The following is an 18,137-nucleotide window of genomic DNA, read 5'->3' as shown; positions in this document are numbered from 1 at the left end:
GCAAGGGGCACTGTGTCAACAGTTTAGGATTGACTAATTTGAATAATTCCTCAAATTGTATGCTCGTCTGTATTGCCTAGTGGCTGGGTTGATTTACCTTAGGGGAAATAATTGTCCTGTGTGTAAGTGAGATGGGGCTGATTGGTAGTTGTTTTTTTTTTTTTTTTTTTTCAAATTTTTATTAAGGTATTATATGTGTACATATCTTACCATTGCCCCCCCCCACTCCCATACCTGCCCTCACCCCCCAATGTTTTGCATCCGTTGGTTACTCTTATATGCATGCATACAAGTCCTTCAGTTGATCTCTTATTTCCCCCACCTCTCCCTAACCTTACCGCTGTAATTAGACACTCTGTTTGATGCTTTACTGCCTCTGTAACTATCTTTTGGTTCATCAGTTTATAATGTTTTTCATTATCCCTAAATGAGTGAGATCATGTGGTATTTTTCTTTCATTGACTGGCTTATTTCACTTAGCATAATGTTCTCTAATTCCATCCAGGTGTCTACAAATGGTAGTAATTCCTTCTTTTTTATGGCAGCATAGTATTCCATTGTGTAGATGTACCATAGTTTTCTGATCCAGTCATCTGCTGACGGGCACCTAGGCTGTTTCCAAATCTTAGCTATTGTAAATTGTGCTGCTATGAACATAGGGGTGCATATATCCTTTCTGATTGGTGTTTCTGGTTTCTTAGGATATATTCCTAGGAGTGGGATTACTGGGTCAAATGGGAGTTCCATTTTCAGTTTTTTGAGGAAATTCCATACTGTTCTCCACAGTGGCTGCACCAGTCTGCATTCCCACCAGCAGTGCACGAGGGTTCCTTTTTCTCCGCATCCTCGCCAACACTTGTCGTTTGTTGATTTGTTGATGATAGCCATTCTGACAGGTGTGAGATGGTATCGCATTGTCGTTTTGATTTGCATCTCTCGGATAATAAGTGACTTTGAGCATGTTTTCATGTGTTTCTTGGCCTTCCTTCTGTCTTCTTTCGAAAAGATTCTATTTAGGTCCGTTGCCCATTTTTTTATTGGATCATTTATCTTACTTTTATTAAGTTGTATAAGCTGCCTGTAGATGTTGGAAATTAAACCTTTATCAGTGATACCATTTGCAAATATGTTCTCCCATACAGTGGGGTTTCTTGTTGTTTTGTTGATGGTTTCTTTTGCTGTGCAAAAGCTTTTTATTTTGATGTAGTCCCATTTGTTTATTTTCTGTTTGGCTTCCATTGCCCTAGGGGCAGTATCACTGAAAAAGTTCTTTTGGCATATGTCTGAGATTTTGCTGCCTGTGGATTCCTCTAGTATTTTTATGGTTTCCCGTCTTATATTTAAGTCCTGTATCCATTTTGAGTTTATTTTTGTGTATGGTGTAAGTTGGTGATCTAGTTTCATTTTTTTGCATGTGTCTGTCCAATTTTCCCAACACCATTTATTGAAGAGACTGTCTTGACTCCATTGTATGCTCATGCCTCCTTTGTCAAATATTAATTGCGCATATTGGTTTGGGTCGATATCTGGATTCTCTATTCTATTCCATTGATCTATATGTCTGTTCTTGTGCCAGTACCAGGCTGTTTTGAGGACAGTGGCTTTGTAATACAGCTTGAAATCTGGTATTGAGATCCCTCCTACTTTATTCTTCTTTCTCAGGATTGCTGTGGCTATTCGGGGTCTTTTTTTATTCCAGATGAATTTTTGGAGAGTTCTTTCTAGGTCTGTGAAATATGCTGTTGGTATTTTAATGGGGAGTGCATTGAATCTATAGATTGCTTTGGGTAGTATGGACATTTTGATGATGTTGATTCTACCAATCCATGAACATGGTATGTTCTTCCATCTGTTTACATCTTCCTCTATCTCTTTTTTCAGTGTCCTGTAGTTTTCCGCATATAGGTCTTTTACCTCCTTGGTTAAGTTTATTCCTAAGTATCTTAATTTTTTTGGTGCGATGGAAAATGGGATTGCTTTTTTAGTCTCTCTTTCTGTAAGTTCACTGTTGGTGTATAGAAATGCCATAGATTTCTTGGCGTTAATTTTGTATCCTGCTACCTTGCCGAATTCATTTATTAAGTCTGTTAGTTTTTTGATGGAGTCTTTCGGGTTTTTTATGTATAATATCATGTCACCTGCAAATAAGGATAGCTTTACTTCTTCTTTTCCAATTTGGATGCCTTTTATTTCTTCTTCTTGTCTAATTGCAATGGCTAATACTTCCAGTACTATGTCAAACAGGAGTGGTGAGAGTGGGCATCCTTGTCTGTTCCTGTTCTTAGGGGAAATGGTTTTAGTTTTTGCCCATTGAGTATGATGTTAGCTGTGGGTTTATCATATATAGCTTTTATTATGTTGAGGTATGATCCTTCTATTCCCACCTTGTTGAGAGTTTTTATCAAGAAAGGGTGTTGGATTTTGTCAAATGCTTTTTCTGCATCAATTGATATGACTTTGTGATTTTTATCTTTCAATTTGTTTATGTGATGTATCACATTTATTGATTTTCGGATATTAAACCATCCTTGCATTCCTGGGATAAACCCTATTTGGTCATGGTGTATGATCTTTCTGATGTACTGCTGGATCCGATTTGCTAGAATTTTGTTGAGGATTTTGGCATCTACATTCATGAGGGATATTGGCCTGTAATTCTCTTTCATTGTGTTGTCTTTATCTGGTTTTGGTATTAGGGTGATGCTGGCTTCATAGAAGGAGCTTGGAAGTGTTCCTTCCTCTTGAATTTTTTGGAATAGTCTGAGGAGGATAGGTTTTAGTTCTTCCTTGAATGTTTGGTAAAACTCTCCTGTGAAGCCGTCTGGCCCCGGGCTTTTGTTTGCCGGAAGCTCTTTGATGACTGCTTCAATTTCTTCCATAGTTACTGGCATATTGAGCTGTTTAGATTCTTCCTGATTGAGTTTTGGAAGGTTATATTTTTCTAGGAATATGTCCATTTCCTCCAGGTTGTCCAGTTTGTTGGAATAGAGTTGTTCGTAGTATTTTTTAACAATCCTTTGTATTTCGGAGGGATCTGTTGTTATTTCACCTCTTTCATTTCTGATTTTGTTTATTTCGGTCCACTCTCTTTGCTTCCTGGTGAGCCTGGCTAGAGGTTCATCAATCTTGTTTATCCTTTCAAAGAACCAGCTCTTGGTTTTGTTGATCTTTTGTATTGTTTCTTTGGTCTCTATGTCGTTTATCTGTGCTCTGATCTTTATTATTTCCTTCCTTCTGCTTACACTGGGCTTTTCTTGTTGCTCTTTTTCTAACTCTTTGAGTTGTTGGGTTAGGTAATTTATTACCCCTGTTTCTTGTTTTTTGCAGTAGGCTTGTAGAGCTATGAACTTCCCTCTCAAGACTGCTTTCGCTGTGTCCCATAGATTTTGGATTGTAGTGTTTTCATTGTCATTTGTTGTCATGATGTTTTTTATTTCTTCTTTGATCTCTCTGGTAACCCAGTCATGGTTTAATAGCATGCTGTTTAGTCTCCATGTGTTTGATTTCTTTGGGTTGTTTTTATTGTAGTTGATTTCCAGTTTTATGCCACTGTGGTCTGAGAAGATGCTTGATATGATTTCTATCTTCTTGAATTTGATGAGACTTTGCCTATGTCCCAACATATGGTCTATCTTTGAAAATGACCCATGTGCACTTGAGAAGAATGTATATTCTGTGGCTTTGGGGTGAAATGTTCTGAAGATGTCAATTAATTCCATCTGGTCTAGTGAGTCATTTAGGATTGATGTTTCTTTGCTGATTTTTTGTTTAGAGGATTTGTCCAATGGTGATAGTGGGGTATTAAAGTCTCCTACTATGATTGTATTGCTGTCAATCTCTCCCTTGATATCCTCCAGGAGTTTTTTTATGTATTTGGGTGCTCCTGTATTGGGTGCATATATGTTTACCAGAGTTATTTCTTCTTGTTGGATTGCTCCCTTTAGTATTATGAAGTGGCCTTCCTTATCTCTTGTTATGTCCTTCAGTTTGAGATCTAATTTGTCAGATATAAGTATTGCTACCCCAGCTTTTTTTTCAGTTCCATTTGCCTGGAAAACCTTTTTCCATCCCTTCACCCTCAGTTTGTGTGCGTCTTTTTTTCTGAGGTGGGTTTCTTGTAGACAGCAGATATATGGGTCATGTTTTCTTATACAATCCATTACCCTATGTCTTTTGATTGGGGCATTTAATCCGTTTACATTTAAAGTTATTATTGATAGGTACTTATTTGTCGCCATTCCTATTCTTTACACCTGTGTTCCTTCTTCGCTTCCTATTTCTTTTTTATTTTTTTTACAGCAGACCCTTTAGCATTTCTTGCATTGCTGGTTTGGTGGTAATAAATTCCCTTAGTCCTTTTTTGTCTGTGAAGCTCCTGATTTCACCTTCAATTTTGATTGACAGCCTTGCTGGGTACAGTATTCTTGGATTCAGACCCTTCCTTTGCATGACTTTGTATATTTCATTCCATTCCCTTCTGGCCTGATGAGTTTCTGTTGAGAAATCAGTTGCTAGTCTGATGGGGGTTCCTTTGTATGTAACTTTCTGTCTCTCTCTGGCCGCTTTTAAGATTCTTACTTTGTCGTTGGTGTTTGCCAATTTAATTATAATGTGCCTTGGTGTCGGTCTTTTGGGGTTCATTTTGCTTGGGACTCTGTGAGCTTCTTGGATTTGTGTGGGTTTTTTCTTCTCTATATCAGGGAAATTTTCTGTCATTATTTCTTCAAATAGGTTTTCTATTCCTTGCTCAGCTTCCTTTCCTTCTGGAACCCCTATTATGCGGATGTTGTTTTGTTTCGTGTTGTCCCAAAGTTCCCTTAGGCTCTCCTCCTGCCTTTTAATTTTTTTTTCTAGAAGTTTCTCTACTTGGGTATTTTTTCCCATCTTGTCTTCTAGCTCACTGATGCGGTCCTCTGCTTCTTCTAGTCTACTCTTGATGCTTTCTATTGAGTTCTTTACAGCAGCGATGTCATTTTTCATTTCTTCTTGGTTCTTCTTCATTTCCTCTTGGTTCTTGCTCATATTGTCGAATTTATCTTCCATTCTTTTCAGCCACCTTATGACCATTTCTCTGAATTCTTTTTCTGGAAGGTTGCTTGCTTCCATTTCGTTTACTTCCTTTTCTGGTGATGCCTGCTTTTCTTTCATATGCGGGCTGTGTCTTTGTCTCCCCATGGTCTCTCTTCTCTGGGTGTCTGGTTATGTAGTTCTTTCTCTCCTGCGTCGATTTAAAGGCACAAAATACAGCACTACCAGGTACAATACACAAGGCACTGAACAGAAATGTATTCACGATATTAATAACCTCCAATAAAGGTGACCACGAGAGAAAGGCAAATTAGGGGATAGTAGAGAATGAAGAAGAGGAAAAAGAAAGAAAGAAGAAGAAGAAAAAAAAAAGGGGGTGTCAAAATGAAATTGGAAAAGGGAAAAAAAGAAGAAGAAAAAGTAAGAGAGACAAGAAAGAGACTAAGAGAGAAAGGGAAACAGACTATATATATTGGGGATAAAACTCCAATAGAACAATCACTTATCCCAGCAAATGCCAGCAACAAGTACCTGGGGATTAATACAAACTACAACACCAACTAATATTGAGTGAGGCAAGGGAAAACAGAAGCACTAAACAAACAAAAAAATAAAAGAAGAATAAGCAAAACAATCTCACAAAAAAGCATAAAAATTCGATATAATCTACATTCAAGCGAACAACAACAAAAGGGCAGAGAGAAAAACAATTTTTTGGATAGTTAAGACAGCGAAGAGAGAGGTGTGTATGGACTTGGAGCAGGGGATTGGAGATTAGATATATAAGTAGGGTGAAATTTTAAAAGGGGGTAAACAGAAAGAATAGGGAAAATCTAAAGCAGGAAAGGGGTAAGATAAACAGGACACTGAAAAGGGAAAAGTGAGGAAGAGAGTGATGGCATAAAGGTAGATTTGAGATAGAGTAAAATGATGCTAAAGGAAAGATAAAAATAGAATGTAGAACATTAATCCCAAAACAAAATGAAGAGAAAATAAAATGACACTTAAAAAAAAAAAAGATAAAATAGCAGTAGTAATAATACGGATTGAAAATAAAAATGTAATAATTAAAAAGGTAAAATCAAGTGAGGAAAAAAATTAGTTTCTTGAGTAAAAGATGCAAAAAATGAAAATAAAAAAATAAAAAATAAAAATAAAATGTGGAGTAGTGAAGGTCATTCACTTCCTCTGTTGTTCTGTTTGGCACGCCTGTTTCTCAGTCCGGACAGTATTGCAGTTCCCTGCGTTCCACTGCTCTTCAGTGATGTAAGCCAGTCCTGATTTTAAGCAGGCGGTGTGTCTTAATTCGTATTCCTTTATTTTTGATTACTCAAGAGTCAATTTGTGATTCAGCCCCTGGGTGGCAGTGTTTCTGGATTGACTTCCGGGTCTATCTATGACCTCTCTAGGCAGTGTTAGAGCCTTCTTTCCCTGTGGCACTCGCTACTGGTTTGTGGGAGTGGGCTCTCTCAGAGCTGACTCTCCGATGGTCACTCCCTGCTCCGATCCCCAGGTTCCAGAAAAACAACTTTCCCCTGCAGTCTCCCAGGGTGTCCCCAACTGGGTGAACCTATGAATTGGGCTTAGTAATCAGAAGCAAGAATTTCAAGAGGAAAAAGCCCAAGTGTGCGCACTCCGTGGCTGCGCGTAAGTCTAGCACACCCCTGAAATTCTTAGGGTGTCCCTGCACTTCAGATCAAAATGGGTTGCTTTTTAGAGAGCCCTTCTGTTAGCAGCTCTGAGGACCCCCTTCCACATTCACAGATCACGCCAGCCCCAGCAGCCACCGATTTTTCTAGGCACAGACTTCCCTGGTCCTCCAGCTCCCGCAAAACGCGCGTTCCTCTCTCGCGGTGGGACCAGAGACCTCACCTTATCCTAGGCGAAATCTGACCTTTCCGTGGTGGAATGTAGAGCTCCTCTGAACCCGTGTGTTTGCGCCAATTGGGGAGCGTTGTTCTGGGGCTCGCAGCTGTTTCGTGGGTGCCGCAGTTGTGGATTCTCAGGCTTCCGATAAGCTCCACTTTCCGGTTCCAGATGGCAGCGACTCCGCGTCCAAGCCCGCAGCTCCGGGAGGGGACCCAGCCGCAGTGGGAGCTGCCAGGTCAGGGGAACCCCGTCTAGCAGTCTCCCACCTTCTTCTGGAGTTCAGCTGTCCCCCAACTTGCCAACAAACACTCCTAGTGCGACCCTCAGCTGTTCTTTCTTTCTGCTCCGGGACAAGGCTCGGAACACGTCTGTCTATTCCGCCGCCATTTTTCTCCCTCTCTGATTGGTAGTTTTTTGTGTGAAAGGCCTGTCTACCTCAGGAGCCCCTTGCTGTCTCTAAGAAACAGCTAGACCTGGGAGGGGCAGTTTCTCCCAGACAGCAAACTTTTTAAGGTACCAACACATCAGAAAATAAAAGCATGATGAATACAAAATGTTTTCTGGGATTTCCTGGAAAATGCAGGGGCCAGGGCCTCGGGCTCATGTGCAGGGTCTGGCTTAGTAGGTAGGACCCTGGACATTTTCTGGAAACTCCTTCAGAGGCGTCACATTACTGCCTTCTGAACATTTTATTCAGGAGAAGTTGGTGAACTTTCTGAAAAAAATAAAATAAAATAAAATAATGATTCTCACCCAAGCTGTCTGGAAGGCAGTGTGGGAATGGAGCAGCTTTTCTTGGGTGGTGAGTGGTGTTGAGGCCATGGCGGACAAAATCTGTAGACCTGAGGGGCAGGTACTGCACTTTTGGTGTGACCAAGTCCATGTGGGAGGGAGTGGCAGGGTGGGGTGGTACCCAGCTCTGAAGAGCAGAGCCATAGCTGCTGGAACCCAGCATGCAGTCAGAGATTCAGGTATTGGTGCTACTGACCAGAAGTGTGGCCATTACCTTTGCTGGTTGATCCTTTCTACAGCTGAGAAATGCTTGCTTGCCCCACGTGTTGTCAATTACGTATTGTAGACATTTTTTCTGCTGGTGTTTACCACCTGGGTACATCCTAAGTGGTCTCTTCCTGGGTGCTGGTCAGAAGAGCTGGTTATGATCTTTTGATTCATTCTGTCACATGAATTTGAGATTGCCTGGGTTTTGTTTTTCAACAGATTTTAACCTTCTTCATTTCTTTTGAAGCAGACGGTTGATGATGAAGCAATGGCCGTATAAATGAAGATCAAGTGAGGGGTGAAGAACGATGCCCAAGGGTGGGTGTTCTAAAACACCACAGCAAGAAGAATTTTCTCTCAGCAACGACATGGTGGAGAAACAAACAGGGAAAAAGGTAACACTTGGCCTAGCTCTTCTCTTCTCCTCCTCCTTGCCTCCTATTTTTCCTGCTCTTCTTCCTCCTGGTCTTTCTCTCACCCTTACCTTTCTTTCCTCTTTACCCTCTTCTCCTTTTCTCATCCTCACCCCTTCTAATCCTTGTCCTCACACTCACCTGTCCTCAGCACATTCACCATGTCTGAACAGGAATAAGGGCTGAGAATGTCACCTTGCCTGTTCTGGTTGTCTGTCTCTGTGCCATGTATTTTCTTTGTTGGGCCTCCTTGGCAGCCAGCAGTGGAGGAGATACTGTTGGGTGGGTGGGTATGGAGAGCACTGATCTTGCCAAAGAGGTCTTGCTTTCTTTTTAGGATGTTTATTGTTTGGGGACCAAAGTAAGTCTTTAAATAATAGTTTTATGTTTGAGATAACCTCGATTTGGCCCCACACTTCTGTACTCCAGGACCACAGGATTTCTGTCATGGTATCAATAAGACCAAATCTGACATTTAATCATATTTGAGTTATCCTGACTAATACCACTGTTGGATAATTTAAATTTCAATTTGGCTTGTTCTCAGTGTGAGTAGGAAAATGGGATGCAATTCTAAAATTCTTGTATCTTACTAATGTACTGTTACCACTGGGCTCTGGGATGCACACTTCCTTTCCTGCAGTGTGAGGCTGCCCAGTAAACATGGATTTGGAATCAGACAGAAAGAGGTTAAGTTCATGCTTTCCAAGTGTGTCTTTATGACTATGAACAAGTCAGTTATCTGCCCTGAGATTCTGTTTTCTTTTCTCTACAGTAGGAACAAGAGCATCTTGTGCAATTGTGGTGAAGTGGGGTAACAGTGCTCGCTTGCCCATGGGTGATACCACTCTATCATCACCATTTTTTAATCCTGGTATTTCTTGGCTTCTTTCCCTCTTTCCCTGGATGCCCATGTGGCAGGCCATCCACACTAAACAGTCTGACTCTCAGCCCCTGGCGTCAGTGCTCAAGGGTTACCTCTCCCAGTCCAGTTACCACTCCTTCAAGCTACTTCTCCCTGCCCTCGCATCAGCCCCACTCTATCCTGACACTTGGGAATGAACAGAAGCTCTGGGGCTGCTGCTTGCCCACTCTCTGCTGGTGCTTCCTGCTGCTGCATTAGTTCATGCCACCGTCTCTGATGACACCCTGGGTTTGTTGGGGGGTGATATTAGCATCTTTTCCACATAAGCAGATTAGTGGAACCATGTATTCATTTAGTTGAGGTTTAAAGTGTAGGTCAACCCCGGCCGGTGTGGCTCAGTGGTTGAGTGTCAACCTAGGAACCATGAGGTCACGGTTTGATTCCCAGCCAGGGCACATGCCTGGGTTGTGGGCTTTAATCCCTGGTGTGGGGCATGCAGGAGGCAACTGATTGATGATTCTCTCTTGATCATTGATGTTTCTATCTCTCACTACCTCTCCCTTCCTCTATGAAATGAATAAAGATATATTTTTTAAAAATAAAGTGAAGCCATTCATGAGCATAGATGTGCTAACATGTTCATCAGAATGACCAAGCAGGTCTCTAAGCCCCTGATGTCTGGGCAGTTGTGTCCATGCATTTTATACCACTTGCTCTGCCCCCAGTGCTTCATGCTGCATGCAGGAACAGGTTGAAGCTGCAGCATGGAACTTAGGGCAGGCTGAATCTTGAGCTTGATCTGAGCACACATGAGGATGTGCATGTATCTGTGAGGCCTGTGGACAGTCTGGGTTCAGCTTGGGATGGACGAGTGCTACTGTGCCCATGAGGAGATGCAGCCAGTGGGGCAGTGTGCCCTGGGGAGCATAGCTCATATTCTGTGGCCAAGAGTCCCAATTTTGGGGACACTTGGACACTGAATAGGCCAAACCACCCTTGATAGTGTCACAGTTCCCAGGTTTCTGTATGGATTTTTCTTGCAAGAGGATTTCCTAGCTGTGGGTATAGGATGAGGAAGGGGCCCACCTATGCCTTGCTCTTGTGCCAGAGGCCCATACAGCCCTGCCCACGCTTTCTCTGCCTCCAAACTGGGTCCTCAGGAGCTCCAAACTACTATCCCCTCTGACCGGTTTTCTACAATGTGGAATTGCGGCTGGGCCTGCCCAGAGGGCTTCTTGCCCAAAGCCAAATTGGAAAAGAGTCAGCGCCTACCTTGGAGATGGCAGCTGCCTGGGCTCTTGTGGGTACCTGATCCAGGGCCTTCTGGCAGGCATCCTGCTGACCTTCTAACATGGGGCTTGTTCTGGGCTGGTTTGCACTGTTTTCCTTTCCTTGAGGAGAACAGAGATGCAAGTGGACTGAACTGGCTCTGGTGTGGTTGATATGAACATCGTGTACACATATGCCTCAGGACATGTGTGGATTTGCTTTGGTATTTTTCTCAGTAAGGTAGCTCTTATCATGAGCAAGGGAGCATCCCCGAAAGGAGTCACTCACACACATGTTTTTCCATAATGCCAGGTTTATTAAGGGAGTCCTCCCCAGTAACCCAATAGAGTCGCATGCAGGTTACACACAGAGAAGGGGGGCTTACACAATAGAAGCTAGCAAAGCAATCGTTTGGTGCAGAGTCCTGGTCACTGGCCGCATCTGCAGATGGAGACACGGGCGTCGGTCTCAAGCCAGGCCTCTATAGTGGTGGCACATCTGGTGGAGTGGAATTCTGGCAGGGCTTTGGGTATGATCCTTGGCACAGCCAAGCTGGAGCATTGAATAGTCAGAATTCTGAGTTCTTATAGCCCACAATGGATGGAGTCCACTCATATTGGTGTCCAGATGGAGTCCTTATCTGAGTGTCCAGACTTGTGGTTTTTGATGTTCTGGGCCAGTGGTCGGCAAACTGCGGCTTGCGAGCCACATGCAGTTCTTTGGCCTCTTGAGTGTGGCTCTTCCACAAAATACCACGTGCAGGCGCGCATGTACAGCGTGATTGAAACTTCGTGGCCCATGCGCAGAAGTCGATTTTCTGCTCTCAAAAGAAATTTCAATCATTGTACTGTTGATATTTGGCTCTGTTGACTAATGAGTTTGCCTACCACTGTCTGGGCCATCCAAAGGATGTTCCTGTTATACCCCATTACTTCAGTCTTGACATAGCACTTGATATAACTGTCATGGCTGACATTGACTCCATATTGGGTTGTCAAAAGTGTTCAGAAAGTCTGCTCAGCTCTTGCTCTATACAAGGCCACAGTAAACAGAATCTGCAGGGCCACAGGTCCCCTTGCTTGTTTCTTTGACACTGAGGAGCCCTGGGAGCACCTGGTTCCACAAATCCAAAAGAAATCTGCTGAAGAAAGAGTAGGATGTTATATCCTTATAATGAAATCACAGAAAGGATGATGGTGGGTCCTGTTTTCTTGGATCCCAGGCCCCTGAGAGTGTCAACTCTTTTCAGGCTTTAGATAAGCTTTCTGATGACAGCGAAATCTCCAGCAAAGTCAGGTTATTATCACAGATGGATTCCTGCAGTCTCTATCACCTGGAGCAGTGTTCCAGGAGGTCCGAAAGGTTGGCAACCGCTGACCTGGAGAGTCTTAGCTGTTGGGATTTCTGTTTGTCTGTCTCTCTGTTTTGTGAGGGCAGAGAGAGAAATAGAGAAAAACCACAGAGGATATGAGATGGGCCAAGGTTCTCTTCTACTCACAGACTGGTCCTGGAGTTGGGGAGTTACTTACAGGTTTCTGTTCACTTAGCCACAAGGGCTTCCCCAACTGCTGATTCAAAGTGAGCAGCACCAGCCTACCCTGCACCCTTTCTGCTCCCTATACTACATGATCCTTCTATGTAGCATTTGCTCCCCTTTGACACACCTGCATTTGCTTGTCATATGATCTCTTCCCCATCGTAAGTAAGCTCTTGGGCGGAGCCTTTTTGTGTTCTCACAATGCTTTATTACTAGGCACTGACTAGGCATTATTGTGCAAATGCTGACACTCTCAGATGTTCAAATCAGATTTCACAAGTGAAGGTAGGTCAGGCCTTTGAGAAATAAGGGACACAGTTTGGAAAGGAAGGAGTGAAGCTATCTTTCCTCCCAGAGGACATGATTATATACATAGAAAATCTTAAGAAACCTGCACAAAAGATCCAAGAACTAAGAAGTGAGCTTGGCAAGTTTGCACAATACACAGCCAGTATGCAGATATATTTCTAAATGCTGTTAGTGAACAATCAGCTATTAAAATTTAAAAATACACTTATAGTAGTATCAAAATATGGATACTTTTTTTAAAAAAAATGTTTTTTTATTGATTTATTTAGAGAGGAAGGGAGTGGTATATAGAAAGAGAAATGTCAATGAGAGAGAAACATCTGTTGGCTGCCTCCTGCAGGCTCCCTTCTGAGGATCGAGTCTGCAACCTGGGCATGTGGCCAGACCGGGAATCAAACTGCTGACCTCTTACTTATAGTTCATGGGTCCACACTCAACCACTGAGCCACACCAGCCGGACAAAATACGGATTCTTAAGGAATAAATTTGGTGAAAGATGTGCAAGACTTGTACCTTGAAAGCTACAAAACATTGCTGAGAGAAATTATGGAGGCCTAAACAAATGGAGAGTTATACCATACTCATTTGTCAGAAAACTCTTTATTTAGATACCATCCTCCCCAAATTGATCTATAGATTCAGCATAATGCCACTCAAAATTCTTGTAAGCTTTTAGGTAGAAATTTATAAGCTGATTCCAAAGTTCATATGGAAATTCAAAGGACCTAGAATAACTTCAAAAGCACTTTGAAAAGAAGAAAAAATGGCCTGACTGGTTTGGCTCAGTGGATAGAGCGTCGGCCTGCGGACTGAAGGGTCCCAGGTTCGATTCCGGTCAAGGGCATGTACATGGGTTGCGGGCACATCCCCAGTAGGGGGCGTGCAGGAGGCAGCTGATCGATGTCTCTCTCTCATCGATGTTTCTAGCTCTCTATCCCTCTCTCTTCCTCTCTGTAAAAATCAATAAAATATATTTTTTTAAAAAAAAAAGAAAGAAAGAAAAGAAGAAAAAATGTTAGAGGACATAACCAGTCTGATTTCAGTCCTTACTATAGAGCAACGATTTTCAATCCTTTCATCTCATGGTATACATAAACTAATTACTAATCTTCTGTGGCACACCAAAAAATATTGTTTTTGCCAATTTGACCAAAAGTATAATTTTGAATCATTCATAGATGACTATTATGTTGGCTATTATCACTTTTTTCATCCTTACCCGAGGATATGTGTTATTTGTGGGGGTTTTTTTGTAATTACTGATTTGAGAGACAGAGAGACATTGATCTGTTGCCTCTTGTATGTGCCCCAACTGGGGATCGAACCCACAACCTCACTATGTGCCCTAACCATGAATTGAACTCACAGCCTTTTGGTATATAGGACGATGCTCCAACCGACTGAGCCACCTGACCATGGCAGTTATTTTTTCATTTGATAGTTGTGAGAAATGCTGACCTGTCTGAATTCAAATAATGGACTCGGAGACATGAAGTATGGTGAAAACAAGACTTTTAATAAACAGTCTTGCAAAAGCGGGCGTCTAGTTGAACAGGCACACACGGAGCAGTAAGGACAGGGTATTTATCCCTAGGGTGTGAGAGTCCCTTCTCCTGTTCCTCATTGGCTAAGTACTATGGTGTTAATAGTTTTCCTCATACGTCTCCTGGGTCTTATTGTCTCCTATTGGGTTATTTTTAAAAAATGGGCTGAGGCCTTTTCTAGTTGTCTCCACCTCCCGTTGTCTAGGTGGATCTTCCTGGAAAATGTGCTATTGGTCATGTACACAGTTTTTGTTCTTATACCCTCTCCTCCCCTCTCTATATTCTGTTTGCCCTGGGAAAATTCAGTAACTGTTTCCATTAAAAGTTGACTGTGCTCTGACCGGTTTGGCTCAGTGGCTAGAGCGTCGGCCTGCAGACTGAAGGGTCCCAGGTTCAATTCCAGTCAAGGGCATGTACCTTGGTTGCGGGCACATCCTCAGTAGGGGGTGTGCAGGAGGCAGCTGATCAATGTTTCTCTCTCATTGATGTTTCTAACTCTCTATCCCTCTCCCTTCCTCTCTGTAAAAAATCAATAAAATATATATATTTTTAAAAAGTTGACTGTGCTGAAGATGGATCACAGAGGCCTATTTCCTACAATAATCTAAGGGAAAAGAAGTCAGTGCTCCTGACTGAATAGTCAGATATTGCATATTTTAAAAACTCTTACGCACACTGGTTGAAAATCACTCTGTAGAGTTATAATAATAAGTTAGTGTGGTATTAGCCTAGGACAGTCATATCAATGAAGGGAACATAGAAACCCCCACACACGTATGGTCAATTCTTTTCAGCAAAGATACTGAGGCAACTCAGTTGGGAAAAAGTAGTCTTTTCAACAAAAGGAGGTGGAACAATTGGATTGACATATTTATGCTGTTTTTAGTGGCTAATATAATTTTGTTCCTATTGGATTCTTTTGCTGTTGGCCATTTATAGATTAGTTAACCATAGTTAAAGTAGTTCCAGAGTGAATGTACTGAGTGGACCATGACCATCCTCCAAACAGTACTACACCTTTCTTTTCTCCTCTGTGTGGAAAGCATGGTGTGGTGGGGAGTTTCAAGCCGGCCTGCCTTTCTTTGTACATGATGTCTGTGGAGTTTCCCCTCCCTGCCCCCGCGCCCCCCCCAAAAAAAAATTTATTGTGAAGGATACTATTAGATGAGAAGGGCCAACCAGGTCACCATCTGGTTTTTCTATTCAGCTGTTAACCACCCTGAATAGGACATAGGTTTTTATGGCATATCAAAGTCTGACATGGAAATGGCTGATTAGGTTGAATTTAATGTTTTAGGTATTCTTTTACCATTTGCGAATGAAAACATGTTATAATGTGTACATTTGGTTCCTATTGTGATTCCTATTTTACTAGTGAGGAAAGCTCCACTTTGCCCCAGCCCAGCTGCTCAGCAAGGTTCTGAACCCAGGTCTTTCCAGAGAGCTGTGTTCCTGCTGTACTAGCTGCAGTGCAGGTGTTTGCTTTCCCCTGTACAGCTAGTATGGTGAGGAGCTTCAATTTTTAAACTTTTGGAACTTTTTTAGTGACATATCAATGCATATCATATATTATAGTTCATTTTTAAAACCTGGGATAGCCTCCATCCAGATCAACACATACCAGCATTGTCAGTCTTTTGGGAGCCTTTCTGTGCAATCTGTAGCACTCCTGACCAAAGTGACCTCTGTTCTGACATCTATTACTGTAGATAAGTTTTTGCTGTTGGGATTTACATGAGAACACTTGTTCAACGTTACATCTGACTTACAGGCTTTTTCTTAGCAGCAGTTCTCTTCCTTTGTTGCTGTGTAGTATTCCATAGTATGAATGTTCAGCAACTTATTTATCTATTTCTCCTGTGAACATTTGGATTCTTTTTAGTTTGGAATGTAACAGAGTAATGACATGAACACATGTACATTGCTTTTTCCCCCCCAGTGGTTTAATAATTTGTCAAAATTATTGTATCAGTTCTGCATTCCCAAAAGCTTTGAGAGTTCAGATTAACTCACATTTTTTGCTAACACTTGGTGTCAGTTTAATTTTAGTCATGCTAGTGGGTATGTAGGGGTATCCTGTGGTTTTATTTAGATGTCCTCCTGTACTATCTTCTAAAAGCTTTCAGTCTGGGGTTCATCTGGAATTAATTATTGTTGTGTGGTATAAGTTAAGGGTCAAGGTTTATTTTTTTCCCTGTGGATGTTCACATGGTCATTGTCACTTACTGAAAAGACCTCCTCTCCTTCCACTGTGTTGCAGCAGAGGCTTTGTCACCAGCTAGGTGGGGTTCCAGTTTGTACTCTTTGTTCCAAATCTTTGGTCCTTGGTCCAGGACCACCTGTTGTGATGACCGTAATTTTATAGTCTTAATCTCTGGTAGTTTAGTTGGCTGAACTTTGCTGTTTTTCAGAGTTATCTTTACTATTTTTGACCCTTTACTTTTTCTATGTGCATTTGGAATAAGCTGATTTCCAAAATAATGCTTACTGGGATTTTAACTGGATTGCTTTAAATATAAAGGTAAATGGGGAGAATTGCCAGATTAACAATGTGAGTTCTGTTATCATAAACATATCCTTCCATTTTTTATGTCTTTTTTCTCTCAGTAATGTTTTGTAACTGTTTATATAGAGGACTTGAACATCTTTTGTTAGATTCATCTCTGTGTATTTGATGTCTTTTGATATTTTGATATCATTTCCTAATTGTTTGTAAGAAATAAAAATCAATTACAGTATCTAACAACTTCTTTAATTTATATACTAATTTGCTATTTAATTATATATTGCTTTGGATTTTTCAGGCATACAGTGATTGATTTTAAGATTAATACTTTGTTAGCCTTTGGGGTGGGTGGGTGGGGGAAAGGAATTGAGCCAAATCTAGTTTCGGAGGGGATTTTATTTTTGCAGCCCAGAAGTGCCATGATGTAATTTGATTACTTATGCATCAATATTGTTCTCTTAGAGGTGTCATGGAAGTTATCTATGTTGTTGCATGTAACCATGTTTTTTTATTGTAGAATATTCCATTTATGGGTACACTAGAATAAATGTATCCATTTCCCTTTTAAGGGGCAATTGTGTTGTTTCATTGTTTTACTATGTGAACAAAACTGCTGTGAACATCACTGTGCCAGTTGTGAACATATGTACTAATTTCATTAACTTTATGAGAAACTCGCAAAGTGGTTTTGCCATTTGAGTCCCACCAGCAACAACTCAAGTTCTGGTTTTTCTGCCACATCCTTGTCAACATTCGATACTGTTAGTCTTTTTTATTTTAGCCATTCTAGTGGGATTATTTAGATCTTGTAGTTTTAATTTGCATTTTTCTAATGCTGAGAACAACTTTCCAAATGTTAATTGGCTATATGGATATTTTCTTTTGCAAAGTACATATTCATGTCCTTTGCTCATTTAAAAAAAATGTTTTATTTCTCAATAGATGAGGTGATTATAGGCAGCCTTGCCTAGATACATCCTCCCTCATTCCTCCTCAGGACAACACCCAATCTTCTGCATTTGAGCAGAAGGTTCCTGAACCCCCTTTGTTAGGTAGAAGACTGTCCCTTCTTTTTATGTGCTGAGACTTAGTGTCAGAATTAATGTAAAATTTTATCACAGGCCTTTTTCTGCAGCTATTGAAATGATCATGTGATTTTATTTTCTCTGTTTTCTTCAGGTGGTGAATTACATTGATCTTTTTATTTCTTGCATTCCTGAATACTTTATTATTTGTAATATATCTATAGATCAGATTCACCAGCTGGGCCAGGAATTTTCTTGGTAGGCAGATGTTTATTACAGTTTGGGGTTTTTGCTAATGGGTTCCATTCTTCTCCCAGTTCTGTGACGGCAGGTACAGGTAGTGACAGGTGTGGCTGCATCCTGACATCTCAGGTACATGGTAGGGTGAGATGGCATGTCTAGCATCTGTTAGGCTCTATCTTCCAGGGGTCCTTCCTCATCCCAGCAGTATTGTCCATAGCTCAGGCTCTGCCTGGTGGCCCCTCTTTGTACTCCAGATGCCCTCAGAGTTGGCAGCATGTTCTGGCAGAGATCTCCCTGGTCACTTGAGGATATCTCTCAACTGCTAAGGTTGGTGGATGCTGTGGCTGAATGATCAAGCTGGAGGATCATTTGGGCCACAGGAGGAGGGAATTCAGTTATGTTTGATGCAGGGAGGTAGCTTCTCCAGGGAATACCCCCACCTCTTATGGTGCTATCCATGGAGGGGTTGGGTTCAGGGTGTCCACCTGCTGCAGAAAGCAAAGCAGGGGCTCCTCTTGCCACAAAGTGCC

General features: G+C 41.6%; 1 protein-coding gene across 9 annotated transcripts in view; it reads left to right on the top strand.

The window, feature by feature from the left end:
* The window catches only part of ANKRD11 (ankyrin repeat domain containing 11), a 295,623-nt gene that overhangs the window by 236,477 nt on the left and 41,009 nt on the right, over positions 1-18,137 (top strand). For 5 of the 9 annotated variants that reach the window (XM_080644294.1, XM_080644290.1, XM_080644288.1 and 2 more), the window contains exon 3: positions 8,147-8,291. Coding sequence is in view for 4 of the 9 variants with exons in the window: in XM_080644290.1 (XP_080500416.1) it covers positions 8,205-8,291 (87 nt within the window). In the remaining 5 variants the exon portion in view is untranslated. Of the gene's footprint in view, positions 1-8,143; positions 8,292-18,137 lie in introns of all 9 variants that reach the window. The other 4 variants (XM_080644289.1, XM_080644287.1, XM_080644291.1 and 1 more) reach the window with 1 other exon arrangement.

The sequence above is a fragment of the Plecotus auritus genome (assembly GCF_963455305.1).
Source record: "Plecotus auritus genome assembly, chromosome: 10".
Classification (NCBI taxonomy): domain Eukaryota; kingdom Metazoa; phylum Chordata; class Mammalia; order Chiroptera; family Vespertilionidae; genus Plecotus; species Plecotus auritus.
The sequence above is the reverse complement of the archived record's forward strand: the minus strand, read 5'-3'. Positions and strand labels throughout refer to the sequence as shown.